Source organism: Pteropus alecto, unplaced genomic scaffold, assembly GCF_000325575.1.
Source record: "Pteropus alecto unplaced genomic scaffold, ASM32557v1 scaffold34, whole genome shotgun sequence".
In the NCBI taxonomy this organism is placed as follows: Eukaryota; Metazoa; Chordata; class Mammalia; order Chiroptera; family Pteropodidae; genus Pteropus; species Pteropus alecto.
The window spans coordinates 411,069-436,750 of NW_006435763.1; the positions used below are offsets into that span (position 1 = coordinate 411,069).

General features: G+C 45.5%; 1 protein-coding gene across 1 annotated transcript in view; it reads right to left on the minus strand.

Annotated features, from left to right (window-relative positions):
- Nucleotides 1-241: 241 nt before the first annotated feature.
- GRIN2A (glutamate ionotropic receptor NMDA type subunit 2A) overlaps nt 242-25,682 on the minus strand; it is a 365,059-nt gene continuing 339,618 nt past the window's right edge. Inside the window, exons 13-14 of the mRNA XM_006910879.1 lie at nt 8,825-9,063; nt 242-2,140 (exon numbers count right to left, since the gene is read on the minus strand). Coding sequence (XP_006910941.1) covers nt 341-2,140; nt 8,825-9,063 — 2,039 coding nt within the window. The 3' untranslated portion in view covers nt 242-340. The remainder of the gene's footprint in view (nt 2,141-8,824; nt 9,064-25,682) is intronic.

Sequence of the window (25,682 nt, forward strand, 5' to 3'; positions counted from 1 at the left end):
TGGGATTTGGAATACAAGAAATCATAACATCGCCAGTGGCATCCGAGGCACCATTACCACCAACATACCTAGTGGGCGTGTCGGGGAGACTTGCCCCTTTGTGTGTTTATTTTTGGTTAAGGACTCACCTATCTGGTCTCTGCCGTGCTCAGCACACACCTCACAAGATTCCTCGAGTGGAAGACTATGGCATGGAGCCATGTGCAAAAGAACCAACAAAAAAAATACCTTCCTAAATCCTCTTCCTCTTTGCAGGGCACTATCGGACATCCAACATTTTCCCTCCAGAACGCTGGCCATTACGTATGTTTCCCTATAGATAAAACATTAATGGAAAGTTTTAAACATCGGATTCGATACTAGGCATTTTCTTGTACACGCGTCTATTGCTGCAGGAATTCAAAACCCTGGGGGCAGAGTACATATTATTCTTATTTGCAGCATAAGGCATAACATGCTCAGAAATATACACATCGCTGTGGCCTCTACTGTCCCTGGAACAGTACGAAGCCGTTGACCTCAAGGACGATCGAAGGTAGCTGTCACTCGCTGTCTGGGATGGCAGTGAGTGTTTATAAGGGTCCGAGGGGCACCTCCCAATGACTAAGCGCTGGTCGTCCGCACAGGGGTGGAGGAAAGGGTTGTCGGAGGCGTGGTCTGGCAAGAGAGACTTGCTCCGCCTAGTGTCCTCCAGACCCCGGGGGAAGAGGGAGCTTTTGTTCCCCAGCAGTTTGCTGGAGGGGACGCTAACCAGGCTCCCGTACAAATTTCCCTCCAGAAGCCGCTCCCTATCCTTGAGGCTTATGCTCCGAGAGGGCCTGCTAAGGTCCAGCTCCCTAGGTTTGTCGAGAATGTTATCATAGGAATGCTGACGGCTGATTCGGAGCTTGTTCTTTTGGAACTGGAGGGTGTTGTTCTGTGCCCAGTCCTGCTGGTAGACCTCCTCCTGGGTGGCTGGATTACCTGTCTCCTGAAGCATCTGGTCTTCGTCGATGTCGTAGAGGTTCCCCATCCGTAGGCAGGCGTCGCACTTGAAGGGGGACCGCACGGTGAAATGGCCTGCGTAGGTGGGCAGGTTGGACAGGCAGCTCCTGCAGTGCGTGGAGTTCTGCCGGTACCGGTCGCTGCCCTCGCTCAGCGGGGAGCTCTTGTCCTTCAAGGTGAAGTGCTTGGAGTAGAGTTTATACTGGTTGTTGTTGGGAAGCCCGTCCTCCTTGTGCGGGGGGTTCCTGTTCATGGGCAGCGTGGGGTCCCCCTGGCGGAAGCTCTCGCCACGGTCCTGGTAGGTGTCTGGGAAGTCCACGTTCTCCGGAAGGGCCATGTTTTCCAAGAACTGCGGGGGGTCCAGGTGGAAACCGGGCTCCTTCTCGCTGTCGATGGTATAGATCTTGTCCCTGGGGGAGCTGGCTTTGGTCTTCAGGTAGGAGCGCTCGACCTCGCCGCAGTCCTTGGGGTACTTGGAGGCCACCGACCTTTTGAAATTGTCCTTGGTCTTGTGGTTCTTGTTGTTGTTGGGTTCCCTGTGGCACGCGGCCCGACTCGAAGTTTCCGAAATGTCCGAGTGGGCCACCTCTTCTGGAAGGTACCTGGGACTCTTCAGGGAGTGGGTCCTGTTCTCCGCTGTACCTTCGTCCCTCTGGGAGACGGGGTTCTGGGTCACCGAATCTTGGCGTAGCGAGTCCATGGACTTCTTCCAAAGCTGCCGAGGCCGGGAGCTCCCTTTGGCCTCCGTGCTCACGGCCACCTCCACCGTGTTGGGGTTGGACTCGTTGAGGGTCAGAGGGTGCTGACCCTGGAACACATAGTTGTTGAGGTTGTCCTTGTGCCTGTTGGCCACGAATGTCTGGAGCTCGTTCATGTTGTCCCCAAAAATGCTGTCTTTCCCCTGAAAGGACCTGTTGTCTGAATATATCAGGTTCCCCTTATCCGAAACCATGTCCATGATGAGGGAACCTCTTTGGATGAGGTCGGCAGCTCTTTTGGGGGAATCTATTCTTGAGGAGTTCATGTTGGACAGGCCGGAGATGTTCTTGGCTGACCGAAGGAGCTTCAACATGTTGCTCTGCGACCCGGTCAGATTGAAGTCTGGTGACTTCTTCTTTTCCTCGATGTGCACCCCGTGAATGCAGCTGTAAATACCCTGTGAGAAGGGATACAACACACCGTCAGCGGCAGCAAGGAAGGGAAACCACTTCACACCTGAACTCTACCTGCAAAGGTGCGACGTGGCCTTCTTGTAGGAGCCTGGGAGAAACAGGGAAATCCAACCTGAGGCCTGATAATGTTTCTTAAGTGGACGAGGCCAGTGGCAAAGCATCGGGCTTATCTTGTCTCTCTGGCTCAAGATGACCTGACACTTTTTTAGCAAACAGTCAAACAAGGAGTTTGAGAAACGGTATCCACAAGAGCTTATACACCCACCAGGGTCTCAGCGTCTCCACACTGGCATGTAAGGACATGTAACTGACCCTCCCAATACCCAGATCGCCAACTCATGCTTTTATTAAAGTTTCCCAGAATCACCTTTGGAATCTGGATAATAGAGAATCAGCTATTAACCAACAAAGCTGGCATAAAAGGACCATCTATTATTAATTCTTTTGGGGGATTATCCCTACCCACACACTGAAGCCATCAATCGAATCACTAGACCCAAGCTGGTCAGAGAATCCTTTCCGATTTCTCTAAGGGTAGGCATGAAATCTGTGCACGATCAATCAGATGTTTTTGGAGGGGTAGCTACAGATGCTAGGATAGAAGGAGAAGTTGCAGGGGACTAGCCTTGCCACCATGTGGGGACATTATCCTCATGAATCCACCATAGAAAAGCAGGGTCCAGGGGATAGAGAGACATGATATGGATCGAACCCCTGCGGCCACCCTCTTGAACTTTTCGCTTAGCCCACTCAGTATATTCCTTGTGCATTTGTTTGTAAGTGAGTTTGCTCAACATAGAGTTGGGTTTTAGTTAGTAGGGTCGGTGGAATCCTGATGACACAGTGTTGCTGCGTTTAAATCTATCTAGGGACTGAGTGACTCGGGGACTCCTGGGTAGCTCAAACATAAGCACCCCATCTATACGTCTCTTGTTTATCACCACGCTTTCTTCCATTCTTAAAAACAGCCATTTATTTTTACTTAAAAGTAACTCAAGGGAAGAGCTCTTGATTCAGGAGACGATAGTAGGCAAAAGGGCATCAGCGACATTGTGATCTTGTTTATCACCACGCTTTCTTCCATTCTTAAAAACAGCCATACAGGGAACGATTAGATCAAGCCTACAAGATTTGACCTGGTCCTCCCAAGACTGACGGGGAGCCAGCCCGAGAAGGGTTTGTAAAAGCAAATGTGGCAGCTGCTGCTGACTTTGGCATAAACTCGTGGAAAGCATGTGTGATTAACTGTGGACTTTGCTAACAGTGGCTCCATCAGTGCCTCACGGTGGGGAGGAGCTTAGCCCGCAGAGATGCTCACGGAACTGTGACAGCCTCGACCTCGCTGCATTTTTCTTGTGGTTTTCTAGACAGTCGCCACTCCAGCCTTCCAGGAGAGGTCAACAGAAAAGCCTACAGTTGTGTGTCTGAGCGTCTCTTTCTCTGACTCTTTCAACCCCAAGCTGCGTGGCTAAGGCTCCCCAAGGTCACGGCCCTGGCATTGAACCCTTCGTGGTCAGACAAACGCACCACGTACTTCACACAGCACGCCGCCTCTGAACCGTCCGTGTTAACCTAGTAACAGAATCAACTCCTACCCTGCCCTAGGGGGACTGTGATGCTGTGGGTGAAATCAGGGTGTCAATCAGCCAAGAGCTGTGCCTTTTCTTCCTGTTGTTAGTATGATGAAAGCAGTAGTTTGAATTGTTTTTCCTAAATTTGCTTTTTTATTTCAGCGAGCTCCCCTCCTCCCCCTAGAGGTTCTGAGAACTCTCCTCCACCCCTTCACCCTCAGAGCAAGGTGCTCCCGCCTGCCGCCAGGAGCTGGCCGTCTCTGGTGGCAGAAGTGGTCAGGGAGCAGAGTTACGTTTCGGGAGACGGGAGGATGGCTGCCGACTGCTTTCTCTCATCCCTGGGGCCCCCTGGGACTCACGTGACACAGCTAAGGCAGTTTCCAGGTGCTGATCTACCTGGTGAAGCCACGGAAAGGTGTCAACGTGACAGACCCAGCCTGAATACCCCAGGTTTTGATGACGGACAGCGTCCTCCGTGTCAACCCATCTTCTAGATGGGCTGCTGGGGGCAGGGTGCATATTACAGAGCAATGGGAAGAGTCAGAGGCCTGAAACTCACTGGATATGAGTCCCAGCCCCATCCCTTTTGGCTCTGTGATAAGCCACTACATCTTTCTGAGCCTCCACTTCCACACCTGTAGAATGGGGATCATACACACTCCTAAGGTGGGCAACAGGGTAAAACGAAGCAGGCAAAGCACCTGACACAGTAGGGGCTCAGGAAGGGAGAGCCGGACGAGCTGCTCCAGCATCCCTGACAGGTACTTCTACGCTGTCACCTTGCCCTTTCACACGAGCTCACGCTCATGCCACCCACGGTGTCAAAGGTGCGAGAAAACACACCCTGCTGTTACTGTGGAAGGTTTGCTCTGGGGAGCCTCTGCAGCTTCCTGGTTAGAGGAGCAACCTGAGCTCCGCCTCGGGAGCCGAGCCCGGGGCTGGGGCGGCCGCAGGGTCCCCACAGAGTTCTCTCTCTCTCCCTCTCTCCTCCTGCCCGTTAGTCATAGGTTCGCGCTACATTCTACAGGCTGTGAAATCAGGGGCTCTCTCAACCTCGCGGTGAGCGCAGATAAAATCGCAATGGTGGGTCATCGGCTGTGCTGGACAATTTGCTCTGCTCCCGCCAAGGGCCCTGACGTCTCAGGGCTGGGGCTTGGCTCTGCTGTCCTCCTCGGTGCCGTGGTGCCTGCGCCTGGTCCCTGAAGGGTCCGCTATGAATGGAACGTCTGTGTCTGCACCCTCCCCTCCCCCCTCCGCCCAGTTCATATGTTGAGATCTTAACGTGCGATGTGATGAAAGTAGGAAGCGGGGACTTGAGGAGGTGAACAGGTCTTGGGAGTGGAGCCATCATGAACGGGGTCAGTGTCCTTCTAGGGGACCCCAGGGAGCTCCTTCACCCCTCCCGCTATGTGAGGACACGGTGAGCAAGCAGCCGTCTGTGCATGAGGAAGACGGCCCTCACCCGACCAGGCTGGCACCCCGATCCGGACCCCCAGCCTCCAGAACTGTGAGCAGTACCTTTCTGTTCCTTATAAGCCACTCAGGCCGAACAGACGGAGACAGCGTCTGACTTCTACTCACGGGTCCTAGTTACGGGTGAGTCAGAAGCCTCTGTCACTGCTGCCAGCTCCCCTCATCTGAGCTCACTGGGAAGGAGCCACGGTTCCCTTTGCCCGGTCCTTGTCTTTGCCACATCTCCCATTCCTCCTGCCTCAGCAGACAGCCAAGGCGGTTCTTTTTGCTAACAGTGAATATGTTTTTCTACATGAGAGGGAAAGCAAACCAAAGCTGGGGGCATCCTGCAGACGAGCGGGCCCAGTCTGGTAAGCAGTGCGAGACGAAGGCCCCAGCTGTGGGACGAGCTTAGTTCCTGCGTCACATGACGACTCCCCTGGGCTCTGGCCTCTCCCTCGGCAGTGCCTGGGGAGCACGTGTCTCAAGTTTGTATTTGGGCCCAGTTATCCAGGAGCTTCCTGAGGGACGCTGAGCCCACACGGAAGGAGACTGTGTGTGTTGGCTACGTGGCAAGAACTTTACGTCTTGTGTCTGGATGGGCAATGAGCTAGAAGTAGATGACGTGGTATCAGAGAGACCTGGCTTATGTGCAGAAAACCCTGCCTGGGGTACAGGTGAATTTCAGAGCATCCTGGACCAAAATCAACGCCCCTTAGAGAAGAGTCTAAACCCTGAAGCTGGTGAAAGGGACCCAGCCCTGCACACACACACGAGTTTCCTCCTTTGTGCTTTTTCTGGCATGAGATGCAGTGAGAAGAGCTCTGTGTTTTGAGGGAATGTAAAGTGGACGCCAAAGGGCTCCGTTCTACCTCCAGAGGGTGGGTGTGATCACAGCAGCCTCGCCAGGTGTTGTGAGGATCGGAGATGATGGAGGAAACACGGCTGGCCCAGGCTCTCGTTTACACGCCGGGCACAATTCGTCATGTCGCTGCGATCCTGCATTTGCAGGAGAGTGGGTGCTTTGCTTGGGAATTCCCCACTTCAGGTTCTGTTACAGAGAGCGATCGTGTGTGCGCGATGCAGACACTTCCGTTTCGCTGTGTGTTCTCTGCGCCGTGTGAGCGTAAGCACACGTGTAAGGTGCCATATGCATGAACATGCAGTGAGACAAGCTTTAGAGGTATGCGGTGGCCCTTGGTCAGAATGGAAGAACATTTTTTTTTTTTTTAGCAATCCAGAAGCCCCGCTATGTAGAGCATCAGCGGCTGAACCCATTCTGAGTTCCCCTAATAAATACGGGAGGTATTTATTAGGGGAATTCAGAGTGAGAAAGGTACATTAAGCGTGAGATCTTCCTATTCACGAATATCAGGCTGTACTTATGTTTAAAGACAAATCTTATGTGGGGAGAAAGTGGCTCAGTGATCGAGCAGACTCCCTATAGCCTTCGAGGAGTGACAGTGGCTGGGTCCCAGAAGTATGTACAGCATCACATACTGATGCTGTATAGGAGAAGGTCACAGAAGTCCCCTCAGTGCTCCTATGGGATGAGGGGTCCTTTCTCCCCTAGGGAGGTGCGGCTGAAGTTTGAACTCCAGCCTGTCGAGCCACCACATGACAGTGCCTGCTCCTGTGTGCCCTGTCCCCACTCCACTCTCATTTCTTAAGATGCTTGGAACGGGAGTGAGGGATTTGGTTCACTTCTCATAATAATGATCCTGTCAACTTGGCTTCCTTAACGGCATCCCAGGTAGAGGAAATGCTCTTTGAAACCCAAGCAGGATTTATAAGTAAATGCGACAGTGTGCGTGTCCTCACGATAATCCCAGAATCGTTTGGATATGGAAAGCCTTTAGTAACTGGCAGAGAGAATTAGCTTAAAGTTGGCATGATATCTAGTTGTATCCATGCATGTTGTTATTTTTAAGCAATCTGTGTGTTTAGATGCCATTGAACTGATTAGAAAATATGTTCTCGCACAGAACCTGAGTTTGGAGAGCCACTGAAAGGAAAAAATAAACCCTCCTCACTGGGCTAACGGGTCCCTGCTGAATCTCCCAAGTTCTTAAAAATCATCAAATGCTAAGAATATGCAAATTCCTCTTAAAATAATAAACATTAGCTTATAAAATTAGATGTTTTTAACTAATTTTTTTCTAACCGCGTTTCAAATCCTAATTCATTAAATTCTTTCGGAGTGAAAAAATTCCAAGATAAGTAAATGGATAAATAGATGGCCGGATGGATGACCAGATAGATGACTGATTGATTATTAGATGGATAGATAATGTCATACTGTGTTGGAAGATGAGTAAACGCTTGCATGTGCTTTTCCTATGATGCAAGTAAATGACCAGATTGTACTGACTAATGGAAACATATTACATGAGTTGCATGTGTACATGTTATATACTATGATCGTATCAAATCTCTTGTGTTGCTTGTATTTGATGTTAGTTGCTGTGTAAGAGTGTGGGCTCTACTTGGTGTCACACCATCTAGATTCAAATCTTGGCTCCACCAAGACTGTGAGTCCTTGGGTAATTCTAAGAACTCTGAGCTTCCCTATTTATAATCTAGAGCTAATAACAGTACCTACCTCACATTGTTGTTTTGTAGGTTAAATGAGATGGAGAGTAGGAAGTCCTCACATGGTACCTGGCACATATATGTGCTCCACAAATATAACTAGTTTCCATGATTGTTATCATTACTGATGAATTATATCACTTGTGCCTTTTTAAGGCAACTCACACTCATGCCATCTTGTGCAGCATGAAAGGTGCTTTAGTTGTATCGTGTGCAAGCTCACTACAGAGTGTTAGTTTGAACGTGTGTGTTTTGTTTTCTGTTTGATGTGTGTGCATTTTCTCATGGTTCTTCATGTCTGTGTTTCGTTTCAGGCTCTGTTGTGATGCACATGCTCCCTTGGTTTTGTTGGATGTGTGTACCCATAGTAGGGTATTGTGTGTAGATTACGTTTTGTCACGCACATGCTGCTGGAACACACGCATATGCTGCAACATCCTGCGTAAACATTTTAGCAGCATATCTGGGTGCTAATGATGGAGGCCAGAGACTGCTTTGTTTGGCTCTCCACGTGATGTTGTGTGTTTTTTTTGTTGTTTGTTTTTAATGGAATCAGTTACTAATATTTAAAAATCAAAAGGTTTCACATAAAATCAGAATACTACTTTCTCTTTTACGAAGGAGGAGACCTGATAACATGGGCCCTGAATTTTTATAAGACAATACTGAGCAGGCGTTGAGGATGACTGCCCTGTGGGCGTGGTGAGCATTACACAATCTGTCACCGTTCCCTCCTTTCTCCATCGCTCCCTCACTGGGACACCCGGATTCGGTGGCCATTCTGCATCTCATCTGTGCTGTTTTTCTCATGCCCGGCCCGCTTCCCCCATTCGCCTTTTTTTTTCTGGCTTCTACAGTCATCTGGTCTGGCAACCCTTGGCTTACGAACACCCACAACCTGGATGCCCTTCCGACACGCCCAGGAAGGGTTGGTGGGTGAGGAGAGGATGTGTGGACCCTTGGACCAGGAGTCGGGACTCCCTGGCTCCCTGGAAGCCCCGTGCCTTCCTGGACCTGCAGCTGCAAAAGGAAGCAGCCGCTGGGGGTACTGACCCTGCTGATGGAGAAGAGCAGCCCGGGTCGATCGGAGCACACGCCCGTGAAACAGAAGCGCAGCTTCCAGTAGAAGAGGTGCTCCCAAACGAAGGTGATGAGGCTCAGGGCCATGGCGGCCGCCAGCATGTAGAAGACGCCCGCCATGTTGTCGATGTCCAGCTGACTGCTCATCACCTCATTCTTCTCGTTGTGGCAGATGCCAGTGAGCCACAGGGTCTCCAGCTCCTCCATCTCACCTGGACGGAAGACAAGACCCACAGGTGGTGAGGAGCAGGGCATGCACTCGAGGCAGACACCTCTGGCTCTGGGACAGACGTGTGTGTGGCTTATGGCTGTGTCATCTTAAGTCACTGAGCTCTCCTGCTCTGCATCCACTCGCCTGTTGAGTGAAGACAATAATGCTAACAATATATATTTAATATTGTTGTAGAAAGATGAAATAAGATGATGTATAGAGAGTTTGGCACAGTCTTTCTATTGTTTTGTTTGGTTTGGTTGGTTTTATGGTCATGGTCATTATGTTTGGCCCACCCTGCTTTTCTCTATGCCTACCCTCAACACGCACCCAAGCCTGGAACAGGACACGGGATAAACCGGCAGCAAGCAACGGTGGGAAGACCTGCAGTCCAGTCATGACTTCATCACTTACTATTAGCTGTGTGACCTCTGAGCCACAGTTACCCCATCTGTGAAATGGGTATAATAATACCACATACTTCCTAGCACTGTGGCGTGGATTACACGAGCTCATGTTTGACAGATTCCTGAGTGTAGCACCTGGTTCACAGGAAATTCTCGTACACTGTAAAAACAATGCCCAGTGCAGTGCCTGCCACGCAGCCGTCCTCAAATATATTAGTTTCTCCTTTCCTCTGCCTTGAGAACCTCCAAGATTACTGCAAAAAGTCACCCACAAGCCGTGAATTTAGGCGCAAAGCATTAATTGGAAAGAGACATCCCAACCAGCTTAGAATGGTCCCTTGCAAAATGAATACTTCCCCCACTTCAGTGGGCAGTTAATGAGGCAGGTGGGGTTTTCAGTGGGAAAAAAGAGGTAGTAGGCATGCTTAGCGTTATTTTGTCTCTCTTCTGTGTGCATTTTATCCAGTTGCCACTTAGGAGCAAATTCTCTGATCTAAATGTCTAGCAATTATACTAACTGCCTAGCAATTCACTAAACTCTGGCACTTAGACTATAATTCAACTTTTAAAAACTATCCTTCGAGGACAGTGAAAATCAAGGAAGATACATACAATGTTAAATAGAAGGTAGGACTATATTGTATACATACATAATCTTTAAGATATAATAAGAGACATGCAAAAAAAAATAAAGGAAATACTCCATGTTTATTCGATCACTTCTAAAGAAGTTAATAATTGCTTTCCTATTGCTCTCTTTTTCAAGTTTTGTGAAATCAGCGTGTATTGCTTTTGGTTCATTCTCTCTCTTGGCTGATTTGGTGGAACATAGAAATCCAAGTCCACAATTATTATTCCTTGACCTTTTGAAGGTGTTATGAGTTTTCTTCTGATCTAGACTGTAGGTGTTATTAGCAGTCAGCTAATTGTCGTGACTTGCTATGTAATTTCTATTTTCTCTCTAACTGCTTTCGAGAATTTTATTTTGCCTTTGGTGTGGAATCTAGATGTGGATTTGTTTTATTTGCTCTGCTTTGGACTCTGTAATTCTTCAGTCTGATGATTCATAACTTTAATTCCGGAAAAAATCACCCATCATTGCTCTGCATTATCAACTCTCCCATCCTATCTTTCTCTTCCTTTAATTAATAGACTTTATTTTTTAGAGTAGTTTTAGACATACTGAAAAACTGAGCAGAAAGTACAGACTGTTCCCATTTACTTCCTCTTCTCATCCTCTTCAGTTTCCCCTATCGACATCAGTTTATGAACCAATCTTGATACATTATTATTAACTGAAATCTATCATTTATATTAGGGTTTACTTCTGGTGTTGTACAGTTCTGTGGGCTTTGCCAAATGCTTGATGTCACGTATCCACCATTATAGTATCATATAGGATAGTTTCACTGCCCTAAAACTCCCCTGTGCTCTAACTAGTCATCTCTTCCCATGCCCCATCCCCAACCCTGGCAACCACTGATCTTTTAACTGTCTCTAATTGTGTCTTTTCCAAAATGTCATATAGTTGGAACTCCATACGATGCGACCTTTTCAGACAGGCTTCTTTCACTTAATCATATGCACTTAAAAGTTCTTCCTCGTCTTTCTGCGACTTGATAGCTTATTTCTTTTTATCACTGAATAATATTCCATTGCATGGATGTATAGTTCATTTACCCATTCACCTATTAAAGGACAAATTGGTTGCTCCCAAGTTTTGGCAGTTACGAATAAAGCTGTTATAAATATTCACAAGCAGGTTTTTGTGGTGATATAAGTTTTCAACTCTTTGGGGTAAATACCTAGAAGCATATTGCTGGATTGTATGGTAAGACGATGCTTAGCTTTGTAGGAAACCACCAAACCATCTTCCAAAGTGGCCGTACCATTTATATCCCTACCGGCAATGATTGAGAGTTTCTGCTGTCCAGTCCTCACCAGCATCGATCAGTGTTTTATATTTTGGCCATTCTGATAAGGTGGGTTTTCATCAGCAAGTCCCTAATGACACATAATAATCTCACTTTTTCTTCTGAAAATTTTGTTCAAAATATTCTGGACTTTCTCATTCTATCCTCTAGGTTATTAACTTTGTTTCAATATTTTCTATTCCTTTATCTGTCCTGCAGTTAGATGATTCCCACAGATCTATTTTCTAGGTCATTTATTCTTTAGTAACATTCAGCTTTATGTTTCAATTTTCACCTATTTTAAGTGACTTTCAACTGGCTCTTTTAAAGTTCTGCCTGTTCTTTTTATCGTAATGTCTTATGCTTTTGTTATGATTTTTAAAACTTTTATCCATTTAATGATTTCAAATCTACAGTCGTTCAGATAATTCTCTACCCTGCACTCCCCCACCCCCTTAGTTCTTGGGGTTCTCAATCTTCTGTCTGTTGTATGTGCAGCTTTCATGGTGAATTACTTCCTTGTGATATGCGCAACTTTTGATTACGAGCTGATCTTCAGTAGACTTGTTCTCCCCCCCTAAATCCCATGGGACTCCCAAGCACGCTGGGCTACAGAAATGTCCCTACAGCATGGTTCTGGGTTTGCCTCCACCATGGTCCCAGGAACTTTCAAGGTACCAACTTTCATAAGAAAAAAATCTTTACTATTATTACTACACTATTTAAGTAGTATATGTTTAGACCTTCATAGTCATCTGAGTTTTAATTTCTCACTCACAGCTTCAAACAGATGGCAAGCCTTCTTGTATTTTCTTTGCTTTGATGGACAGTTTTTTTCTAATCTCCTTTTCACAGATGCATTGACTCATTGAAAGTCTCGGATTTATGCAGTGGTACAATTATCTACTCTCTGCATGATTCAGGGCTCCCATGTGGATGCTAAAGCCCCAGTCTCCATCCCTATTGCTTATGTCCCCTTAGGCTGCCACAGCTCGGCTGAAAAGTACCGCGAGGATATCCCATCTCCCTCTGTTTCTGGCACCTAAGGATTTCCCTTTTTTTTTTTTTTTGACTGTGTGTTGTACATGTATACAAGGATGTTACAATGCAGGACACACACACACACACGTGTGTGCACACACACACATACACACACACCTTGACTGTGTGTTGTACATGTGTGTGTGTGTGTGTGTCTTCATTGTAACATCCTTGTATACAGCACAAGAGGTCTCATTTCAGTTTGGTTTTCCACTGTATAGCAACCATATATATCGGTATAACTTTTGTAATCAGGATTTAAATAGCATCCATGTTTATGGAAGGAAAAAACAGGAAATAGACCCCTTTATAAGTTCTTCACCCACAAGGGAGGCTGCTGGTTCATCAGCGGTGCGGGCAAAGTGATGAGAAGAGATAGCTCGATTTCAAGTCCTTTCCTTCCAACAGCCTTCGATGTCACTCCTTCAAAAACACAGCGTGCTGTTGACGTGCCCCCTGTTTTTGGGGTTTGTGAGGACACCAAAAAATGGGTCTTTTCACCACCATGTTTGGTCAAATCGCCTGCATATCTTCCTTTGGGCGTTGTCCCACAGGCAGCCACGTTTGTATGGTTGTAACGGGGTCAGTTTGGGTGTAAGAAACACCATCTTGATTCCTTTCAGGATGTAAATGGAAAGAATTCTCCTTTGCCCTCTGCCCAAACAAACACCTTCTTTGAATAAGGCAACTGGTAAACCAGACCTGCATCCCGAAAAGGAGAACAAAACGCACATTTCTCAATACCAATTACAGCGTGTTCCATTTTCCAGTTAATCATTTCCTGCCTCATGGCCTTCTACTGCCAGTGTACCGAACTGTAGTTCAAACACTCTCTTATTTCATTTTTAATTTACTCAAGTATATTGTAATCTTCTTGAGGGAGATCGGGGACCATGTTTTATGATTTTGATATTTCTCGTGGCCTACAGCACATATTAAGCACTGAATCTATATTTTCCGCTTCTTTCCTTCCATCCCCAGGCTGAAATTGGGCGGCACTGCAAAAACGTTCAGATCTGTCGGGTGAGTTTTTTGGTGCTGTATAAATGGAGGAAACACAGAGCAAAAGGGAGCTTGCAGTGGACTGAAGAGTAAGAGGCTACGAAGTATGCACGTCCGCAGCTAGAATAAAGCAGCAGATGTCATTTTTCCAAGGAGCGGCCCTATGATGTTTCTTCCACTGTCAGTTGCTCCATTACAAAGAGGCTGTGATCTTTGTTGATGGGATCTTATGAACCGAAGCTGCTAAACGGGACGGTTCAATGTCTTTCCTGCGGCAGATTCCTTCTTGCTGGGAAGATACAAGCTGAGAGCTCCCCTGGGCACAGGGGGAGACGGGGCAGCTTTGGGTGTGCAGACAGGCCCCTGTGATCTTTCTCCCTCCACCTGAAAGCACCAGTCCCTGTATGGCGCCGAGAGCTCTCTCCCTCTCTATTTATACCTCTAATGACGGGAAGCTCATGTGTGCTCGAGCATGCCTTTGCATCCATGAAAGTTACACCTGTTCAAAAGTTCTTCCTATATCTGTCTTCAGGGAAAAAGGCATTGCCAGCCACAGGTACCTCGGCCAGCCTCTGAGTTCTGTCCCATCCCTAGGAAGGCTGTGAAGTCCAGAATACACAGCAGGGGCGTCACAGCGCTCTCTGTTCCCAATGTCGCCAGCTAAAAGGCAGAGTGGTGGGGCTTCAAGAGGCGCGAGCCAGAAAGATGTAAAATCTAAAAGGGAACAGGCAAGGATAATTGAGACTGCACTGCATGCATGTCTGAGACTTGCTTCTATTAGCAGCTTGACGATGCTGCAAGAGGCTGCGTGAAATGGACAGAACTGGCCAGAGCAAATCCTGTGCAGAAAAGATACAGACAGTGCGGGCCCACACGTGAATTCATGTCTCATAGCCTCTCTCCATCCACTCACTCACAAGGTAGAAGCCATGGGTTTCTGATATGCATAAAGGAATGAATGAACATCCAAGCGGCACCATCTGGCAAATCACAAGGAAAAATGTTTCAGGTAGAAAATGCTAGAAAGAGCTACAAAAGGGAGTGCCCTTCCTGAGGGTGCGGGGAGCGTGTCAAATCATCCTAGAAGGTCCAGACAGTTGCAGGAGGTAGTGTGAGAATCAGACAGCCTGCACTCCACGCCCACCTCCAACACTGGCTACCCACTGGATCTGGTTCCCGATGCTCCTCTTACCTGCCCGCCCGCTCGTCCGTTCATTTATCTCTTTTCCTATTCTTTTGTTTCACAAAGTTACGTGAATTCTATGCTGCTTCAGGCACTAGAATTTCCAAAAGTTAACCCAGGTAGCCCTCGTATCAACTTAACGTGGCTGGTGCCGTCATCACACCCATTTTCCAGGTGAGGCACAGAGCGGTTAAGGGACTTGCTCGGTCTCTCTGAGCTCCAGCGCTAACATCTACCAAATGTAGGACACAGCATTTACCGCGTGGTTGTTTTGTTGGAATTCAATGAGGCTGCATGCACACGGCGCCTGGCACTCACTCGTGACACGACCAGTATTGCTGGAGATCACATTGTTTCCTGCCTAAAGCCAGGGAAGCTGCGGGGTGGTGAGGTGCGGTGGGGTGGAACACATGCCCTTTCTTGTGCCTCCCAACTCATGTGGTCTATGAGTCCAGGGATGCCTGTCCAGAGAGAAGGCTTAGCCGTCCAAGAAGAATCTGTTGCGTCCAAAGTAAAAGAAATCGGGTTCTTCATTCTGCCCTCAGACTCATTCTTCTCACCTCCCCGGGGGCTGCAGTCGCTTTTCAGATTAGATTTCTTCCTTCAGTGAGACTGTCTGAGTGCTAAGGGGATTGCTTTGGGTCAGGATTTTACAGCATGCAATGTGACCAGCCTTCAGACTTTCTGAGCGTTTCTCCCCCGAGGTCGGTTGTAAAAAAGTCCATTTTTGAACCTATACCCTTTAGGCTTTACCCAGGGCCTGAGAATTTGCTGAAATACATCTAAAGTCAGCCTAGGCATACACCCTTGCAGGCACTCATCTACATATTTTCTCCCTTGGTTTCTGGCCAAAGCACCTGACCTTAGGCAGTGATGGTTTGGAAACAAATAGTGTGTGGTTCTGAGAAGTGAGGTTTGATGTTCTGTTTCATCTGTAGTCAAGGTAACTAATGGCTTTTGGTTCTCTGAAGACTTCATCTGGTTTTGCCTTAGTCCCTCATGCATTCATTCATTCATTCATTCACTGAAAAAAGAACATTTCTAAAGCACTGAGCACGCGGTTGGCATCTCTCTATTTTCATACAGAGACAGACAACACGTTGTCATCAGCCTCTACGGGCTCAGAGTCCTGTAGGAGAGACATTCACCCGAACCAGTAATTATGGCAAAATGAGATGACTGAATTTGCATATGGCTGGAGGCAGGAAGAAACATGGAGTGTGTTGAGATCTGAGAATGGTTCAGGATTTTGGAGAAGGAAGAGATCAAAGGAGGAGCCTGAAGGGCAGGAGCCCATTGCAAAGGACTCGGCTTTCATGCTAAGGAATTTGGGGTATTATGGGAACATTGGGGCCATTGGATGAGACCAGCTGTATGCTTGGTGGACCCAAGATTCTTTAGCTGCTGTCCTCACACGTAACGTGAGGCAGGCTGTTACAGATGTCATATTTGATGGTGAATTTGAGCCGTGGTGCTACGGTGTGGAGGAAGGTGACCAGGAAGTTCTATCCCAATAACACAACTGCTATCAGAGTCCTGTCCTGGTCTCGGAGGCGGGCAGAGCATGCAGACTATTCGCAGGATCCGCAATAAATGATTGGGAGAAATGGGCAGAGCATGCAGACTAAACTCTCCTATTCGCAGGATCCGCAATAAATGATTGGGAGAAACCCATGTGTAAAATATTGATGATGAGGATCTACTGTAAGTTGTCATCAACATTACCAGTGCCCATAACGATTACTCTGGATATACTAGCCACATGGTATCGTGCCGAATACTCGGCAATGGCTATATCCGGGGTTCAGCTCTCCATCTCCAGGAAGTCTTCTCTGACTGCACTGGGATGCTGGTCAGAGAACACAGTTTCTCCTTCCATGACATCGGGATATCTCATCAATAGAGACTCTCTGAGGCTAGAGTATAATTATCGATCACTTCTACAGCCTCCGCATTGGGAAGCGAGTTTACTCAGGGTGGAAGTCTTGTCTTATTCTTCCTGTATCCCCAGTCCTTGGTGCAGGGTGTGGCTCATAGAAGGTGAACCCCTAAAAGTGTGTTGACTAAACATGACGCAAGGCTTCTTTCCTTGATTAGCCTGTGATCTGCTGATCTGAGGATCAGCGAGTGCCCAAGAGAGGGAGGAATCTGTGAGGTCGCAGAAAAGGGGTCAGGAATCATTTCTGGAACCCAGAAATCAAGGCTGACTCTGGGTGCAAGAAAGTTCTAAGCAAAGGTCCTAGCAACAGAGGCTGGTGGTTCCCCACTGGGAACCGACTTCCATCCATAGCCGGCAGACGTCACGATGACGTTCCTGCCGATCCCATAGGGTTTGCTGTGAACACCAAGAGGGGAACTGACCCCATTTCAACCTTGTTTCATGTCTTGCCAGGGACTGAGAACTCTGGGGTTCTCAGAGGCCTGAACAGAATTGGAAATGGCAAAGGAACAACTTTCTTTGTAGAAAATCTAGGGCACCGCCATCAGCAGGCTCGTGTTCTTGGTAACAGATTCGGCCACTGAGAGCTCTGAACTGTGGTCCCGGGAGGGAGGACAGCTTGGGGTCGGCAGGGCTGAGGCTAGCTCTACTTCATGCTCAGTTGCCCTGGAAGGAAGCTGCTGGTCAGATCTGGGACGTAGTCTGTGGCCTTGAAACAAAGTAAGGTCAGCCAAACCATCTGATCACTGACCTTGGAGCCTTAGCTTCATTAATTCTAAACTCTTGAGTCTAAGTCAGGTGACCTCGGATCTGGAAATAATAGCATTTGGTACCTGGGACCTCTGTATCCACGATCTTTCGGGGTCACTGAACAGTTTGCTGGAGAGGAAAGAATACCCTTGGTGTGGGGTAGGGGACAGGGGGAGAAAAACAGTACGGGAGTCTGGACACATATAGACTAAATTTGGAAGATAACGCTCCCTTATTTAAATGCCAGAATATTCCATTTCTGTATAATGCTGAGAAGTCACAAAACCAAAATAAAAATAGGGCTAGGCTTAAATGTATCCAGTTAGATGCAGAGACAGGCTGTCTGTGGTGTAAATGTTCCACCTTCTAACTGAGGTCTCTGCTCTTTGGATGGAGCTCAAGTACTGCAGAATGCATTGTGGGTTGTCGCCATCTGGCTGGGATTTCAAAGGCCACATGATCCACTGTGCAGTTTGGACTTGGGGAATCTTATGCACACAGGTCCTCGACCTGTGTCTCTTGAAGAACGAAAAAAGAAAAAGGAGAGAGAGAACTGGGCATCTCTATGAAACATCGAACAATGTACATGGTCACAATTTTCCATTAGAGGGTGGAGTTGGTGAGAAATAATTCTCTGCACTAAGACTGCAGAAAAATTGCAAGAAGTCCAGGAAATCCTATGTATAGCGGACACTTCTGGAGTCTGCTTAACCAACCTGCCTCATACACGGAGAGATGGTCAAGCTGCTACGACTTAAAAGGCATATGCATTTGTGAGCACGAATGAATTCATAGTAACTTTTTGACATTGCACACGTTCTAAACCCATAGTCCTCAAATTCCTGGGACTCACTGTGTAAGAGAGAGAGGACTTTTTAATATCAGAAAAGGATCCCTGAGTTTTAAAAGGCTATAGATGTAAGAAAGGAAAAAAAAAAAAAAGGATAGCAGTAGCTCCGCATCCCATGCCAAGAAATATCTTCTTCCTTTCAGCAAAAGTAAAATGACGTCACCGCCTTTCAGGTCCTTTTTTTTTTACTGAAGTGCTGTCAACAAGCTTCCTGAGACTAAAATCCTTATGCAAAAGGAGCACATCCATTGTCCGTTTTATCTACATTCCCCATCGCCTAGGATAGTGCAAGGGGCTTATTGGGCACTCAAGACTCTGCTGCGCCATGGAGGAGAAAGAGAAGGAGAAAGCGGAAAGGAAAGAAAAGGGGAGAGGAAAGAGGGAGGAAGAGAAAAAAGGCAAGAAGGAAGAAGAACGGAAAGGGGAAAATGGGGGGCTGGTTCTCCTCTGGCCTCCCCACTCTTATCCCAACTCAGAAGTTCCAGATGGGGATGAGGCCGTGGCCAGGGATGCACGGGAGAGCACATGGGGACAGGGGAGTGGTTCCATTCAGATTCCAACTCAGGAAAGTTCGTGGGCAGGCACTACAGTCCTCTAGCCCCATTCTACTAGTGATGCTACTGAGGTCAAGCTAGAGGAACCAAAGTCATGAAATACTAAAGCTGGAGAAGGAATCTGGTCCAGGCTTCTGTGATCCTACAACATCATCTGACCACACAGCCACCGAGGAACACACCTGGAGTCGTTATATGAGCCTGTTTTACCTCTCTCCTAGCAGGTAGAAACAGAGCACTCAGAAATTAGAGGAACCACATGCACTGCAGCTGGGAATGTAAACTGGAAGTACGTACTAAAGTGCAATATATGCACGCTCTATGACCCAGCGATTTCATCCCTAGATCTATCCCCAAACAATAAAATGCCTGCATGTACTCAAAATGTACAAGAATGTTCAAAGCAGACAAAAATGAGAAATAACAAAAAGTGTCCATCAATAGCAAATGTCCAACATTCATTATATGAATATGCTGCAAAATATAAATAAATTGCAGCATATTCATGTAACGGAATACCATGCAGTAATGAAAGTAATGAGTTATAATACAGATTAATGCCACAAAAGATACAAATGAATGTATGTTGTATAATTCCACCATTTACTTGAAGTTCAAGGGTAGGAAAAAAATCTATCCATGATCGTGAAGGACAAAGTGGTGGTTACCTTTGGAGGGGGCATGGTAACTGGCTGGAAGGGGCCGTGGGAGAGCTTTCTAGGGTGCTGGTCATTCTAGATCTGGATCTAGGTGGCAGTCATACAGCTGTATAAAACTAATTGGACATTGAGATTTGTGAAATATAACGAATGTATGTTATAGTTTACAAAAGGCAACAAAAACGAATTAGAGTGGATTAATAGAGGTGTAAGGTGTTCTTCTATTGTGGGGGTCAAGAGAAGAAATATTAAGAAATATTAAGGAAAGACAGAAACAGTCTTTCTAAAAAGAAAAAAAAAGAAACAGTCTTTTAGAAATATGAACTTTTTTTTTTTTTAACAAAGGAAAAAGTCTTAAAGGACAAAGGGGCATGAACCATATTAAATCCCTCTATATTGTTGGAATTACTTTTTTCAAAATACATTTTTACTTTTATAATTTAAGCCAGAGGTCATCAATCTTTTTCTGTAAAGGGCTAATCAGTAAGTATTTTCAGCTTTATGAACCATATGGTCTCTGTCACAACTGTTCAGCCCTGGCCTGACAGCACAAAAGCAGCCATAGGCACACACAGTACAGACACAGATGTGTCTGTGCTCCGATAAAACATTATTTACAAAAATAGGCAGAGGGCCAATGTATGCCATAGTTAGCAGAGTCCTGATTTAAGCAGTCAAAAAAGGAAACAATGATTTAAAAAAAATTATGAATATGTGAACAAGAATAAATCCCAATTTAAGGGACTCCTATTGTTATCATCTATGATACTTATTGGGTGGGTAACAGAGCTGTTCTCAAACCACTCGATTTGGTGAGGGTGGTGCCATTATGATCCCTAACTGAAAGAGGAGAAAACTGACCCTTAAAAAGGTTAAGTAACTTTCCCAAGGTCACGGAGCAAGTAAAGATCATTTCTTATACTTGAACCCAAAGCTTCTGTTCTTAGCTACACTCCATGCTGCTACATTTATGACTTTTTTTGTGTGAAATATTATAACTAAAGTTTTAACAAATTACTAAGATATATAAAATATTCATTAAAATTTATATGTAAAAGTAGTTAAATGGTCAAAAAAGACGAAAAGACAACCCACATCCCCCCCCGCCCAAACTTCCACTCGTATTCAAAGAATTCAAATTAAGGCAACCCTGAGATAGCTCACTGCACCTTCTTAAATAGCAGAAAGAACCATGATACTCAACACTGCTAGATTATTTTAAACTTGGTACACTGATTCATTATTAGTAGTACTTTTAGATGGGAACAAAGTTTTGGAGCATTAATATGACATTACAAATAAAGACTCAGAGATATTTATAGCCATTAACCTTTCAAATTCTACATTTAAGAGTTTGTTACAAACAGACAATTCGAAAGAAAAAAATAGTCATGAAGATATTCTTTCCGTCATTCTCTATACTAGCAAAAAAAAAAATAATAGTTAAGAAAATAATGAAATACGGTTTAATGATTATGACATTTTATGAAAAGATTAAGATAATTGTTGAGGACCAGATTATGTAACAACATGAAAAAATGTTTCAAATCTACTGGTAAGTGAAAGTAGTGAAATATAAAAGTGTACATAACCAATAATTATTTAAAGAAATGTGTCTGCAAGTAACAAGAACCAGAAGGTTCTCTCTCTCCCTCTCTCCACATATATATATATATATATATATATATATATAAAACAATTATGTAAAGGTAGCGCATTCGGGTGCTTTTATATGTATGTTCTATTGCCTTTCAAATCAAAGCGTGTAAAAGGAGGAATGTGGGGCCACTGTTCATCCATCCTGTAAATCCTGTATGAATTTCTGTGACATCAGCATTTGACTTACCAGCAAACCATTCATTATGTCTTATTTCAACTTTGATGGTTCTCTTGACATTTGACTTTTCCCTGGTCTGAGCGATTCATTGCTTGTCAGGCGTGAGTTTGGCACTGCAACCTTGTTCTAATCCTGGTGACAGACTGGTAATAAACACTGCAGCTGTGGGACTCAAGGGGCCCACGAGGACATTCACTTCAAACTCACGCAGGCGAAAACCCTGGGGGTTTTAACTCAGAGGACAGTCAATGGCTCTCCGGGATATTTATGGATTTTATCTGTTTCTTAAGTAAGTACCGTTCTATTATTATTCCAAATATGTCTCCAGTTAAAATTAGGAGGGAGATAAACAAGCTTAATTTTCATGGTACCATCTGGTCACAGGCCAATGGAGAAGCAGTAAATCCCTTTATTGCTAAACTATGCTTAAGACTGACAGTTTCTTCCTTTGAATAGATTTCATTTCCAAGTGAGTAGGTTGCTCTGGACTTCATTTCTAGGTCTTAGTTTCTAGGAGGTGACAGTTGCTGGGTCATCAAAATGATCATTAATCACCCCCTTTGGGTCTGTATCATCAAAGCTGCTATTTTGTATACAAATGAGGTTTCTGTGCATTTAAAGTCATCTTTAAATAGAGTTGAAACAATAAGGAAATCACAGGAAAAAGTTAGACTCAGTTGACCCATTGCCAGTAATGGTCTCTAGCCACACTTCGCTGGTGGTTCCGAATGGGACCACATTCACATGTGTAAGGAATCAGCAGAGCCATCGAGAGTCCAAACCTGGTTCCAGATGAATTTAACCAATAAAAGCTCTGGCTCGTCGTCCGCCTAAATGTGGGCCTTTCAGTCTTGCCTGCTTTATGTTAACGCTGTTATTACATGAAAACGAAATCTTTGCAAGCAACAAACATTTTCATGTCTATTTTGTTCTTTCCTGAACGAGAAAGCTTAACATTAAAGCCTATTTGTCTGCTTCTGCCATTCCCAGCCCACCCCTGAATCTCCTCTGTTCCTTCCTGTGATCACCGGGCAGGTGGACGCTTACAAGTTCCACACCACTTATTCCTCAGGTTTTCACAGTCGCCAAGGGCTCTGAATACGGGAACTCAGTTAGCAGCCCTGAGAGGAGGAGGATGAACAAAACACAGGGCCAAGATCTAACTTCATGGACCTCCAAATGAGTGGTCTGTCGGCCACTGACATTTGTATCTAGTACTTGCCCATCAGAGAATAAATGCTTCTAAATGCTAAATATTGCTATTCTAAAGAGTGGTTCTGAAATCTTATTGTGTATTAAAATATCCCAGAGAGGATGTAAAAATGCCCCAGGGGGTTGAAAATTAGATATTTTCCACAGGCTTCCCAATTGAGTCTGATGGGCATAAAAATGTCACGAGCATCTTTATAAGTAAGGTAACTGTCAAGGACAATAGAGCAGGAATCTTTAGTCATTTTTATATCCCACCACCTGGAGCTTCAAAGCTGCTTGGTTATTCTTTGTTGAATGACTGTTTACGTGGAGAATGAACGAATGAATGACCAAATGGGTGAATGAATTGGGGGGCTCTGTCAATGGCACCTCATCTTTGCCAACTTGACTTGTAAGTTCGTGATTTACAGATTAGCCTAGTTCAGCCCAAACTGTGTTTCGGCCTTGAAGTCTCAATGTGATTAAAAGATGTTTAGCAAGGAACAATAACTTTCTGAAATGCTGGAGATTATGCAGCTCGGAGGAGCTCTGTGGGGAACAAGCAATTTAGGCGACGGAATGGGTCTTTGTGAACCTGGAAAGGCTGCTCTGCGAGCCCATATCGGGGCCAAACATCTGACTCCTCTTAATTACATTCTGTCCTTGTTTCATTCCTTCTCATCTCTTGCTTCTGGGTCCTGAGTTTTCCCCTAACTACCAGGGTCGAATGATCTCAAAAATTAGGCTGAGCTTGTTCCCGTGGTGCAGAGGCCCAGGGCATGGACGAGTCTCCTTTTTCATAGAAAAATGGAAAAAAAGTGTAGGTCACTTTTCTCGCTCGTCCCCAACCTCGCTGAGTTATTTTGCCTGGCATCGTCTGCAAGGGGACTGACGTTATTCCTTCAGTGAAAGAAGAAGGCACACTGGATTCTGATCGACCTGAATTTAAATCACAGCTTTGCCCTTTTTCAGATGAGAGAACCTGCCTTATGAGATGCCTATGAAGACTGTAGCAAGAAAAGGAGGAGCGATATTGCATAATGGTTAAAGGCCCTGGAGCCGGCTTGCCTGGGACTAGATCTCAGGTCTGCCACTTACTAGCTTGGACACCTTACTTAACTTACTTGTGACTCAGTTTCCTCATCTGTAAACTGGGATTAATAATCATAACTCATGCCATTTAATCAACGTGAGGACAGAATGATTAAGACATATAAGGACTGAGATTCTTCTGTGACCCATAATTATTCCTCCATAAGCATTACCTATTATTATAAATGTCTATAAAAACAACAGTGATAATGGTAGCTGTTGAAACTTCCATTTAGAGACATGGAAAATCGTCTCTTCCTCTCGAAAGGGTTCTCAGATTCTTGCCACCTCCTCTCCCCCAAAGCCCCCATCCTTATTTTGGCATTTATCTCTTTAAATGGGCCAAGGATGCCGGTTGCAATAGGATGTTGCTGAGTCATCTGAGGACACAGGGACCTATGTCACGAAGAGCTGCTGGCAGGGGAAGCCAGCGGGAGAAAGATCAGACATCTCCGAGGCGAGAGTGAGTCAGCCAGTGGTCTGTGCCTTGCTTCACCACAGAGCCGGGATGGGTCAGTTGACACTCTCAGACCTCTTCCGTTTCATCTGCAACATGGCTAACTGCTCAGCGGAACAAACCCAGCCTGCTCCGTAGATGCCCAGGCTGGTTACTGCCTGACTCGTCACCCAGCACACATCTCTCTGATCTCTCCTCTCCTTCCTTTCTTTGCCTCCTCATCTCTCCCTTTCCTCCTCTGTTTTTTTCTCTCTCTTCCTCTTTCCCGCTCCTTCCTTCCAGTTTCACTATTCTTTTCTCTTCCCTTAGGAGAGCTGGATAACCTACAATTTTAAGTCTTATCTATCCTTGTCTTTCTCCAGACAGTCTAAGACCAGGAGCTATTACGGTTTTTCTAGAAAGGGCCAGGCAGTAAATATTTGGGGTTTTGCAGGTCAAACGGTTTCTGTTGCAACAAATCAACTCTGTCGTTGCAGTGTGAAAGCAGCCATAAGCAACATCTGAATGGATGGATGTAGCTGTGTTTTAATAAAACTTTATTTTCAAAAGCAGGCAGTGGCTGGATTTGGGCTGTTGCCATAGTTTTGGCCACAGTTTGCCAAGCTCTTTTTCTTGTTTACTCACTTGATCACGAACCACAAACTCAGTAAGAATTTATGATCTGCTCCAGTTCTATAAACCAGGAAATAAAATCATTTTGCCGGTGATGTGCATCCCAGAGGATGTGTTAAAAAGAGTAAGTAAAACAGGGATCTGGACCACCGCTGCACACGGATTAGACAGTGGGGGAGCTGCCTGTCTCACAGTGATCATGGGCATATTGTCAGATTGGACAGGGATTTAGTGATCGACTCCTGTGTCTCTCTCCCTAGGGACACCTAATGTCCTTCCGAAAGAAAATAGCATCCCCTTCACTAAAGAAGATATTTAATTGATGGAACAAGCCCTGCAAAAGCAAACCTGTAGTACAACGAAGAATATTTTATCCAGCAAAGCTATCATTTAGAGTTGAAGGACAGATAAAAATAAGCTAAAGGAATTTATTGCCACCAAGCCAATGGTACAGGAACTATTGGAGGGACTTCTTTAAGAAGAAAAAACATGTATCAAAAGCAGTAATAAAAAATGGTAACAACTACATTCCTATCAACGAGTACCTCAGATGGGAAAGAATTAAGTGCTCCAACCAAAAGAGAGAGTGGATGAATGGATAAGAAAACAAGACCCCTACATACTGTCTACAAGAGACTCACTTCAGATTAAAAGACTCACACAGACTAAAAGGAAGAGGATGGAAAAAGATATCGCCTTGATGAACCTAGAAGGTGTTTAAGTCAGTTAGAGAAAGATAAATACCATATGATTTCACTTATATGCGGAATCTGAGGAAAAGAACAAAACTAATCAAAAACAGACTCAAATAGAGCGGACAATCTGGTGACAGACAGAGAGGAGGAGGTTTGAGGGGCTGGGAGAATGGGGTGAAGGGTTAAAGAAATACAAATTAGTGGCTGATGGATGGTCACGGGGATGGGAAGCACGACATAGGGAACACAGTTAGCATTAATATGTTGGCCAGGTGGAGGGACAGAGGAGGGAGGGAGCAATTGGGGGGATCATTTTATGAACTATATAGATGTCTAACCAAGGTACTATATACTTGAAACTAATTTAAAATAAAAAAAGTAAAGTAGACCCGTAGTGTTTTCAAATCTCTTAATTTGTTTATTCATTCATTCAACGAA